Below are 12,434 nucleotides of genomic sequence, written 5' to 3'. Positions count from 1 at the left end.
CTATTCTATTCTATTCATTTAATTAAATCTGATACACTCATGTGTGCAGGACTTTTGTGAAAAATGTAATCCTAAATCATTGTTTGATAGGATCAAAATGGATTCATTTGCAATGTGTTTTGTTAGAAACAAACTTGGCCTTCAAGACTAATGTCACAAACTGGACTCTGCAGAAACTTCAAGTGTGAGTACACAGCACATGAATATACTAATAGTAATTGCTTAAGAGTTTACCTTCAAGCATCTCTTTTAATAAGTAGTAGGGTAATTCACTGAACTAAATATGTGACATTTTATGCCTGTATTATTATTTTTTCTTAGTAACATTTGGAGAACCATTTTGAAACTCTAGAACTCTGTTTTAAAGATAAAGATAAAGATAAAGATAACTTTATTGATCCCACAGTGGGGAAAGTTCACTGTTACTTGGATTATGCCATTTTGCAATATTTCTTTTTGGCACAGCTTGTCATACCTGCTCGATCAGGAAAATATGTTTTTCATTTTTGTGACCATGTATTTTATATTAAAAGTATTCCTAATGTTTTGTTTTATTGTGACATGCAGCAACATGTTCAGAAAATATCACTAGTTGCCTTCTGCATGATCAATTTTAATGTGTGCTCAAAGATGGAGCTTACATTAAGGCTTTTATTCTTTCACATTTGATCTATTAGTTAAACATTGCGGGTTCTCAATTAATGGCATGATGAAAAATACTAGTGAAAATGTCAGGCCTTTATCTCTAATAGTTCCTGAGATATTGACATTCGAACATAACAAACAAACGAAAAAACACATCACCTCACTAAGTATTTGATATATCAGTCTAAAATTTCACAAATCTTTAGTAATGTCAATATTTTATGCTATAATATCTCGGGCAAAGAAATTCTTCTAAAAATCTAATGATGCCCCGCATGTGACCGAATAAACTGACACCTAGAAGAGGAAGACACACACACACACACACACACACACACACCAGGAAGTAAAAGTAACACGGGCACATAACGTTAGCTTTCAGTTCCCAACTTTTGACAACAAAAAAGCTCCAATGACAACTCAAACCGCAGTCATATAGTGACCAATTTTCAATTTCTAACAGCGTTCAGGCTTTCTAGTTAAAACCTCAACTCACTTTTAGATTTGTGAAGCTGCCTTTCTGAAAAAAAAACAACAAAAAAAACACAAGTGTTAACCTCAAATTTGACTAGACAAAAAAAAATTGTGGTTGGCTTTTTTTTTTTTTACATTTTGTTTTAATGAATTAAAGTGGATTTTTAAAAGCCCTAACTGTAAAACTGGATATCAAAAGTGGTTCAGGTCAAAATTGTTTTCCAAGATGATAAGTAGAATAATTTTGTTTGGTTTTGTTGGTATCTGTTCAATTAATTTTCAACCCTAAACTCCAGGTATCTTTGTGTTGAAATAAACCCACTCAAATTAAGCTGAGACTTGGGACTTCAGTGTCGTATCCAATATTTTATTTTAAATTGAATGCGCTGAAGCTCAGAGCCTGAAGAATACAAATGTGTAACTGCCCAAATATTTGTGACCCATACCTTGTTCTTGGTTAAACAGATGGACAGAGGATGTCACAGGTCATCAGGTTTGGTGGCTGACATTGGTCAGGCTTGCGTAGGGAAACCTGGATTGAAGATGGGCTGTTAGTGATAAATGGATATCGAAGTTTAAGCAAGGCAGTCCACACTAACTTTACAAGCACTGTTTTGGGACCAGTCAGAGCAGACAGTAAATATTTAACACATATCATTTTTGTCAAACCTTTTTATACCACACTTAACCTAATTTTCATTGTGTCTGCTGTTTATCCTTAAGCCCAAGAAGTCTTGTTAATTATCATAGTTTTAAAAAAAAAATGGGGTTAAATGAACTTCCAGAAAAATATGAGGGTACATTACTGAAAAAAAGAAGACAAAAATGACTGATAAAAATATAATCCAACAGCAATAACCTGAAACTAAGTAAGTCTCATAATTTGTTTTAATTCAATTTCTTGTATGTTTCTTATACACATAAAAATGTTAATTTCGTGTTGATTAATCAGAGCGTTTCTGTTTTGTAAGGCAGGTCATTAAGGAATACAGGTTGAGTTTATACTACTTCACCTTATCTTACATTTCAACAACTGCCTTGAATTCATAAACATTTTATAAAGACATAACGGATGGTTCGTTAAATGTATGGTTGTTTGACCTAGAATACTGGAATAACTTGAGATCTAGTAATACTGCATTAAGCACTAAGACAGTAATGAACATCTCTTCTAAAAAGAACAGAAAGTGTTTTCATCAGTATAGAAATCTGTGCGCTGGATATGAGACAGCTGTTAACAAGCACTCTGAGAATTGGCTTGATAACATGATGACACTTCTATGTCAAATGGAATGTATATCAGTTAGTGGTTGCATTTGGGTCATCCCACCTCAATTCACCAAACGCCCCACGCCTGACCATCCTCAATTTGACAGATTTTTTTGTTGTTTTTTTTTTAAAAAAAGTAGTGAATATTGATTGAGTTGACCATGTGTAAAATTTGGGTTCATGGGTAACATTAGTTTCTGAGTTCTTAAGAGGAGTGGGGTCCTGTCAATTTTTACATTGTAATCAGTTATAATGGTGTAAATTTGGTGAAAAAATGCTAATGTTTCTGTCTACACAGATATTCCACAAACCATAAAACTTTTCACCGAAATTTTTCACCCTAAAAGGCAGATTGTTTTCTTGTGATTAGCACAAATAGGAGCTTTAAAAATGAAGTGTCTGGTACCAGTCATAGGTATACTTTATGAGACAGAAATATTAAAATTAAGTTCTTGCATTTATGGACAATATTATTGTATACCTGCACAATAATCACTGAGCAGGTGTGATGGTGAAACCACTCCCTTAGTGTCCCAACTGGAAAAGTGAAAAGCTGAAAAAGAAGGTTTTATAGGTGGGTGAAACATCGGAGTATACAGAAACAATTAACCTTTTGGACCAAATTTGCATCATGATATAACTGGTTTGTATTATTTTATTAACACAGGTTGTACCATTGAAGACTAGATGTGCATATCAATGAGCCTGCAACATTTCAGGACTCTGGCTACATTATTTCTCAAGTTATGGCACTTCAAACATTACTTCAGACACTGGTGCAAGGAAAACGGTGCAAAATTAACATGACCCCACCCTCTTTAAGAATTATTAACTGAAAAACTAATGCTACCAATGATCTCAAGTTTTGAACGTTTTACTAAATAACATACGTACGAAGAAAAAAAAAATCAGACAAATGTGAGATGGTCAGGTATGATATTTTTTTTTTTAATTTGGTGAATTGAGGTGGAATGACCCATGCAGAGGATCAATTAATTATCTATACCAGCCTATCACATGCAGGGTCACAAAGAGATGGAACCTAACCCCACTCACACTGGGTGGGAGGCAGAGCACCCCTGAACAAGTCCCAGCACAGGGTTCACATGTACAGACAAACAACCTGTCACACTTACGGTCACATAGGCAGAGTTTTCAGTTAATTATGTTTGGACTGTGGTAGAAACCCACACATAGAGAAGGCTGGTAAACTGCACACAGAAAGGCCCGAGCTTGAGGATTTAAACCAGGACCATCTAACTGTGAAGTGGCAGTGCTGACCACTGGTCCAACCATGTGAACAACTGGTTGCTCATATCGAGACACGACTAAAACTTCAATGCCACAATTCTGTCCTTGCACTTAAACCTTCTGCACTGAAAGTCCACATTACCTCTGTGATTCGGACTTTCTCAGTAATTGCTCCCTCAACCACTTAGTCATTAGTGACCCTGCATTAAAATGAGACACATTTCTCAAATCCCTTGTATTGTGTAAAGATAAACACAAGTTTCTATAAACTTGAAGGTTATTTTTACAGTTATGTCCATCATTCAGAAACAATAATGTAGCGACAAAGTTAATAGCTTGGTAACATGGCAACTAAAAAGGTTATAAAGATATCCCTATTTAGCCAAATTTATTTAGAAGAGAAAACATACATCCATCCATCAGCAATGCCTGGTTAAATCTCTGAGGGTTGCAGAGAATTGTAGGCTACTACAGCTGAAATTGGGTCAGAGGTGGAATACAGCTTGGACAGGTCACAGGTTATTCACAGGGCTGACAGAGACAGTCACACACACTTTCACACCCACTGGCAATTTAGAGTTACCCGTCTACTTCACCGGAAAAACATTCAGGCTTCCTTGTATCCGAAGGTCCAATCCAATTTGAAATGAACTAGTGGATGGATAATGAGCATTGCTTTGACTCACGTTTTAACCATTTCAGGTTTTCCCTTCAGACATTAAACACGTTTTCAAGCCATGCCACAGTCTTACACAGTTCTGCTTGTTTCATTCATTCAGTGATGGAGGATGCTGATTTTGACTCAATATTCAAATCCAAGATGCCACTGTCCATTGTTAAAACAACGTGTACATGAGATGTGTGGTGATTTTAGAAAGCTTAAGGTGTTGACTCAGTTGTGACTGGAGCAAGAACAGATGTATGCAGTTAACCCACTGATAGGCCCTTTGAAGAACCTAAGGAGACACTTGATCAGTACAAATAAGGATCAGACCCATTCTCTTTAACTGCAGTTTCACTGCTTGCTGCTCTGTTGGATTAGACTGTGATCACTTTTAACTGTAAACACTTTTGAACAAGTTCCAATGACTTTTAAACAAATGACCAATGGTTTGTTGCTAACGGCCTCAGTCTGTTTTCAAGCAGGTGCTTGTCAGAACATCTAACGGTATGTAGACCTCCCTTTCTGACAGCAGAACCTGCTGCTTTTTGCAACTTTCAAACATTGTGCAAATGAGCTTGTTTAAAGCATACTGAGACCTTTTTTTTACACTGTTAGACTAACGCTCCACCATATGTGTCTGCTGTTCTGGACCTTCAACATGAATCTCTTTCCATCAGTGACGATTTAGCCCTTGATATTGTTTTACCAAGGTGGAGCCCTTAAATTGGACAATAATCTGCTGCGTTACAGAGGTCATCATGTACACACACCCTGTACAGATTCTTTAACAGCAAGCAGTGCAGTTACCAAAATCCTCTGGTCCAGCTGTACAAAATGAACTCCTTTGTGTGTTCAGGTTAGCTAGCTAAATCTGAGAACTTGCAGTTTTCTGTAAAACATTTTGTTTCATAACCTTAACGATAAAATTCTTTTTGTCCTTTCTGGTATAATTTCAGCCACTGCTTTTGGTCCATACGTAGTGACAATCTCTGAACTGAGTTTTTTCATGTGAGATGCTGTAAAAATCCATCCCTCTGATCGCAGCCTTCGCCTGACCTGGGTCTGACAGTATGCGATTTGTTCTTCATGTCCCAACTCACCAGTCCCTCCATCTTACGTGACATACTCATCCTCATCGCTAGGTTCTGATTTGATATGGTCTGGGTGGACCAGAGGAAAGTGTGGTGCTGTAGTCCTGGTACAGACATACCACTCCTTAATGTTAGACAACTGAGGTAAGGCTGGGTTGACTGAGCGCTGACTCCTGCGTGGGGTCCTGCCACTCTGCTGCCTCTGGGTCAGCTGACTCTTTAGGCCTGACAGAGAAAGATCGAGAGGCATTGCCACTGGAGATGAACTCCGTAGCAGAAGCTTATGGTCCACTTCACTGGCTGAGCTGATATCCAATTCATGATTGGACAAAAGAGGAAAATGGGTGGTTTTGTTGGCAAGTGGTGGAGAAAGGCGATTCATTTTAAGGTCAAGGGGCTCAAGGACAGCTTGATGAGGTGACTGGAGTTGATGAGGGATGGAGTCGTACAGGTCCTGAGGTTCAGAGGTAGGTGAGGACTTGACATGAACCTTCATGTGTTTGCGCAGGGAGCTTGGGTGTGTGTAAGACTTAGTGCAGCCCAGCGCTTTGCAGTCGTAGGGCTTTGAGGCCGTGTGGACCTGCGAGTGCTTCTTCCGGTCGCTGCTGTTAGCGAAGCGCCGCTCGCAAAATTCACACTGGAATGGCTTCTCACCTGCAACACAAACACCACACTCATCATTATCACAGTCAAAAAGGGTTCCTTCAACAAAAAGTTGTACTTTGCAACCAAGTACTATCTATTGAGATGAGGAAAGATGTTACAAATTGACTTCAACTGGATGAAACCCTTAATAACGTTGGTGTGAAGATTAACAATACAGCACACTGGATGGTATTGTGTAAAATAAGACTTCAAGAGGCAGATTGACGAGTTAGGAAGAGATGACACTGCCAGCCTGCTCATGCATATAAGCTGGGTTATGCTTTAACATAAATGCAATGGTAAAGCTTGCAGGAGGTGAGATGTAGCCTCGTCTGTTTAGTGACCCAACTGAGGTACATATTTGTTTTTACTTTTGTGTATGTCCGTTTGTTTGAGTTACTGTTCCATTTTCCATCTTCTTTTTAAAAGCAAGTTCTAAGATATAGCATGTCAAAGGTCTTTTAACACTTGATAAAAGTAGAGAGAAAATGAAAATAAAAGGTTTCACATTTCGTTCTTTATCTGTTGAGTGCAGTGACATGAAAATCTGTCACTTTCATACAAAGCTGGAAATGATCATTCACTTAAGTATTTAGAAATATTTAAAACACAAGAAGTTATAATGCGTGAAATGAAGATTAAATATTTAAAACTGCACTTTTTCCAGGTCAGCAATCATTGATTCAAAATAGTGGCGTGGACCATGGTAACTCTAAGTACATGGAGCAGCTTTCAGATGACAGATGGATTTGTTCTGGGCTGCTTATCACAGGCTTGTTTAGTAAATCAACTTGCTGCCATTGTTAACTTGTTAGAAATAAAGCTGTGCCTCAAGTTTCCAGCAGAACATGGCTTACGAAGTAGCACTGTCGATAGTGGGAACAGCATGATAGGTAAGGACAGTAAGGGGCAGCGACTGGTCAGCTGTATCCAACAGAGAGCACATTACAACAGCTCTGTTCGCTGGATTCATGGGCCAATATCAGTTTTAAGGAGACAAAAATTACCTTACTGATATATCGGCTGATAGTCTTTATATATTTGTCTAAGTTATGTTAAGAAGGGGCTGCAAGGTGGCTGGGTGGTCAGCACCGTTGCCTCGTAGGAAGAAGGTTTGCATGTTCTCCCCATGCAGCGTGGGTTCTCTCCGGGTTCTCCGGCTTCCTCCCACACAGTCCAAAAACATGTTTAGGTTAATTGGTGATTCTAAATTGTTCGTAGGTGTGAATGTCAGTGTGCTTGATTGTCTCTCTGTGTAGCCCTGTGATAAACTGGCGACCTGTCCATGTGACCCTGCCTTCGCCCTAAGTCAGCTGGGATAGGCTCCAGCCCCCCCGAGACCCTAGTGACGATTAAGCGGTGTATAGATAATGGATGGATGGATGTTAAGAAGGAAAAAATGATGGGGTCATTGTAAATCAACTTTCCAGCATTATGTTAGACAAACTAGTTAGCATCTTACCATGAGCACACCGCTTGACTCAACACCACCATCTGCTCAGCTGTGAAGCATACTCTGCTACGTGTGCTGCAGACATTGCTAAATTGCTGAGTGTTATTATACAGTACTTTAAACTAGCCCACATTTGTTTTTTATATATATAAATATTCATATTTATAAAATCAGCTGACCAATATATTAGTCAAGCTCTACTGCTCACTGAGATAGGAAAGTCTCTTCTTCCCAAATATCGAATTTACTAAATAAAGTCTCCAACCCAGAGGAGTATGATCAAAAGAAGGCTGTTTCGTCATGATCCGACAGATGTGTAGCAACTGCTTGGGGCTGGCTAAGACGTACCAGCATTTCACTACCAAAAAGGTGTATTTATTGATAAACCCAAGTTTGAGATTTATAGCAGTAGCAAAAGAGATGAATGGGGGAGAGAATGCTCGCACAATGCAGCCAACCCACAGTGTGGGAGTGTTCTGCCCACTCTGAATGTAGACATCTGCACAGACCTGACACCACCCTCGCCAAAGATTAGCAGCATTCCACTCTTCAGAGGCAGATTCCATTCCCTGGTTTTCATTTTTGTGGAGAAGGAAGGCTCTGTTGAACACCGTCGCATCATGCTGCGACCACATGAGTTATCTGGGATTGCTCCAACTTGTGGAGTCCATGCTCCCATCAAAAGAAGGGCACTGAGTGAGGACATTGGGTGAGATAGAGCATCATGCTCTATCACCAGACTGTGCAATATGTTACATGTATCTGTACATTGTATACTGAATTTGAATGCTGATTTGATTTGAATTTTGATTTGGATTTGATTTGATTTGAATTTTGAATGCTGTTGTTTTGTTGCTGACTTTATGTTGGTGTTGTGTTGTTTTTTGGTGTAGCAATTTCCCTGAGGTCTTGTACCGAAGGGATTAATAAAGTTTGATTCTATTCTATTCTATACCACGTACTAAGACATTCTAACACTCATGGACATGGATCTCAGTTATAGCTTCTTAATCAAATTATCCAGCTAACATCATCTATTTTTTTAAGAAGCACTTTGTAGTAAACTCAAAACACTTTACTAGTCAGACTTTTGGACTCGACTATATGTGATGCGAGATGGCATAAGTTAGTAGCACCACTGGTGCCAACCAGTGACAATTCAGTTTTCAATACAACAGCAGTGTTCCATAGATTTATGTTGTTAGGGATGTACAGTGACAACGGCATCATCATTGGTGTCGGCTGATAACGTCAGAAAAAGAAAATATCTGCATCGGCTGAAAAACACTGACAGACAGATAACACCTGTCAGACTCAAAACATATTGGCATATAGATATCAGTAAATATCCAATCTCACATCCCTCTGAGGTATAACTCTGAAGTGTTATTCTGAAGCTACAAAATACAAGGCATCTTTAAAAAGGAACTATAGAGGAGATAGAAACATGAAGAATGGAAACTATACTAAAGGTCACAGCTGTGTGCAAATCAGCTTGGAAAAACACATTTATAAAAAAAATATTCAGAATATCAGTGTTGCGAGCAATGTAAGTGGAAATATGGAAACTTAGAAGTGAAATTGCCAGTTTTAATAAGAAGACAGCTTCCGATGCTGCGTACAGATTACTCTCATCTTAGTAGCAGGAATGTCCTCTAAACAACACAAGACAAAAATAAATATGCTCAAAAAGTGGGAAGTAAGATGTGAATGTAGACATGGTCCAGACCGGACCACTGAGGCAGGATGCTGGTAGAAAAAAGTTGTTCAGTTCTATACTGTACTGCAATAATAAATTTGCTTTTTCCATAAAATATTTAATTAAGTCTTCCATTGCTAATGCTAGTTCAATAATTTCTAAAGAGATACTTAACATTGTGTTGGTTTAATGTTGTGTTATTGTAGTGTTGCCACCTATGATGAATATCATCTGCACTCTCTTCCCTCATACTGTGTGATACGAGCATAAAATGCCAACAAAAACACAGCTCAATGATTTGGGGAAAATATAGAATTTATGCTTTTTCTAGCAGACAATGTGATTTGATTTTCAATATAATTTTTTTTAAAGTTGACCTTCACTTCAATATTCACTGTATAATAGCTTATTGAGGAGCATTACCACATGAGACAAGCACATCAAATCATCTCTAAACGTTGGAAACAACACTTTCAACCCTGTGTCTGAGTGCTACAAGCATAAATAAGCCCTGAATGTTGTAGTCTGCTCCAATTAAACACAACTCAATTACAGCATTGGTGTCTTTATTTAATGGCCATGCCTGATACATACTAGATAACAGTCTCTTCAATTTGATAGTTGCATTGTTTTAAATTGCAATTTTAATTTAGGTTTAAACACCTGATTGTCCCAAAATACTTAAAGAAAAATGACTAGCAGACCAAATTGGTAAAGCATGAGCTGTTCTTATTGGTAAAACATTAGTGAACTATCGGCTGATAACTAATGATGCTGTAATCATATAATTGTTCAAATGCTGAGTGGCAGTAAAAAGGTCAACAGCCATCTGTAGGTGTCAAACAGTCACTCCTCTGTGTGTACATGTACATATCATCAGTTTCATCCTGAACTCTTCCTTGGCCCTCATGAGTCTGTGCTGCTGATTCCTGTCACCTTGCATGACTCCTGAGCTACAGCCTCCACTCATGGCTCCGCTAGGAAACGAGGGTGCTGTGAAGTGTGCTCTGCAGCGACACTGAACTGAGCCTACGTAAACATGGAGGGGATTCCTCGGCTCACTGAGGACAATCTCCATGAACCTCTCTATCCTCCTCGGTGTCTGCGAGGAAGCTGCTGCTGTGACGGATGACATGGGTTTTAGGGCCATAATAACGGTGTGAGTGTTACACAATGACGGGAGCCTACCAGTGTGCGTGCGTGTGTGGATCTTCAGGTTCTCGGAGCGTGCGAACATCTTGCCGCAGTTGGGAAATGCGCATGAAAACGGCTTCTCCCCGGTGTGCACGCGGATGTGGTTGATGAGTTTGTATTTGGCTTTGAACGCCTTCCCGCCGCGCAGACACTCGTCCCACATGCAGACATGACTGAGGGTCTCGAGCCCCGCGGCGACGTGCTCGGTGGTGACGTGGTCCACCAGCTCGTGCATGGAGCTGAAAGTTTGGTCGCAGACGGATGTCGCTGTCCGCCCAAACCGCTGCCTCGAACAAGTTCGGTCAATCCATTTGCACACCAGCTCGGTTTTGACGGTGGGGCCTTTGGAGAAATCCAGAAGGCCGTCCACCCCGCCGCCGGCGCCGATGTCGGCAGAAGCGGAGACACTGGTGGCCCTCGGCAGGAGCGGTGAGACGATGCTCGAAGCCCCGGAGTTGTTGTTCCCCAAAGGAGAAACGAGGCCATTGTGCCTGGCCACCACCGCCGTCCGCTTCATGCTCCGCACGGCGCGCTGTCCCGATCCTATCCCCAACTACGGTCCTGTTTCCACGGAAAACCACTTAAATCCAGCTGTCAACGCGTTCACGGCCGTCCCGCTTCCTTCCTGTGTGTTTTCATAAAAGCGAGAGCGCATGCGGCAGCGAGTCTACCCCCCGCTGTTCGGCGTTAGATCCCGAGAGTCAGATCCTCCATGCTTTTATTTACTGTGAATGGAGGTGAACGGAGTCGAAGGAATACAGCAGGCCGCGGCCCAACACCCGTCTGACGGCCTCCTTGTCTCCTTTCCTTCCTCCCTCCGGTCTTCTGTCCTTCTCTTGTTTTCAGCAGACCAAGTTGCAGCTCTCACAATCACACAGATCTTCAGCCTCCAGTCACGATACTTTGCCACAGTATTCACGAATCTGTCCAACAAACACAATAAGAAGACAGGAATAGCTTGCATCGAGGAGTCTTTGTGCAGGGAATTATAATGGGACACACATATGTCTTCATGACCATTCCTTGTTCAGTTACCAGGTTGTCAATGATTTAATAGTTTTGTCCAAAAAAAATGAATAAATAAATAAATAAAATAAAAGCTTACTCACCCATTTCACTGCTGTTGTGATTTTTTTTTCTCATAGCATTATCAAAAACACTAAAACTTATAATGAATTGGTAATCCTTTGAATAAAAAATTCTTTGTATCTGAAGCTTACGCAGCAGAATCTTCCTGCGTTATCCTCTATCAAGAAACAATTAAAAACACAGGAGAGGATCCCTCCATCGTATTCGGGTGACAGCTGAAGCTGTGTTTCTTGTGCATCACAAACATTTCGTCTGTGAGTGGTATGTGAGGGAACACTGGTCTTCACGTACAGATGAATGGATAAAAGTAAATATGCTATTTTGAAGTAAATAGTAAATTAATAAGGGCCAGATGATCTGCGTGGTAACAGACTGCTTTAAAATCAAGGCCCCTAATGTTGTGCACAAATGTGTATGGTTCATTTTAGTGCAGTTTTTGTTTCTGACACTGCACTTTTGAACACTGATGCTATAAGTGGTGACAGCAGCAGGTTAGGCCTGGAGGGCTGCACACCACAGCACACTGAGGAGGCCATACATCCAAAAGCTTAGGAATGATTTTGGGATCGAAGTCAGAATATGAAAGTGAAGTTGTAATTCAAAACTTAGGACACATGTTTAAGAATATTATGGGACTGAAATAATAATATTTATTTTAGAATATTTGTTGTTGTGATTTGCATTTAATATTTTTACAGTAACTTCACAAGTATTTGGAACAGGGTGAGTAGCCCGCAGTGATGGAAAATGCATGTTTTTTTCCCAGTGTAAATATTGTACATATGTATTTTTTTCATTCAATAGTATATTTTTGTCACATTGTGTACATACTTATTCTATTACTTAATTATTGTTTTTTTTTTCTCAGTCACTCAAATCATTCTTGACATTTGTAAAACAGTAAGTGCATTTCTCAAAACAATTCGTACAAATAGCAAAACACCATGGATTACCTGCAAA

At 39.8% G+C, this 12,434-nt stretch overlaps 1 protein-coding gene across 1 annotated transcript; it reads right to left on the bottom strand.

Moving 5' to 3' along the window:
• Positions 1 to 1,472: 1,472 nt before the first annotated feature.
• On the bottom strand, positions 1,473 to 11,491 carry LOC103357099 (zinc finger protein ZIC 4-like). The gene is made up of 2 exons (XM_008281497.1): positions 10,380 to 11,491; positions 1,473 to 6,048 (listed from the first exon to the last, which is right to left on the bottom strand). Exons 1-2 carry the CDS (start codon positions 10,900 to 10,902, stop codon positions 5,417 to 5,419), a joined length of 1,155 nt encoding a protein of 384 aa, XP_008279719.1. The 5' UTR covers positions 10,903 to 11,491; the 3' UTR covers positions 1,473 to 5,416.
• Positions 11,492 to 12,434: the final 943 nt, after the last annotated feature.

Source organism: Stegastes partitus, unplaced genomic scaffold, assembly GCF_000690725.1.
Source record: "Stegastes partitus isolate 25-593 unplaced genomic scaffold, Stegastes_partitus-1.0.2 Scaffold235, whole genome shotgun sequence".
Lineage (NCBI taxonomy): Eukaryota > Metazoa > Chordata > Actinopteri > Pomacentridae > Stegastes > Stegastes partitus.
Note: the sequence above shows the minus strand (reverse complement) of the source record. Positions and strands in the feature narration are given on the sequence as shown.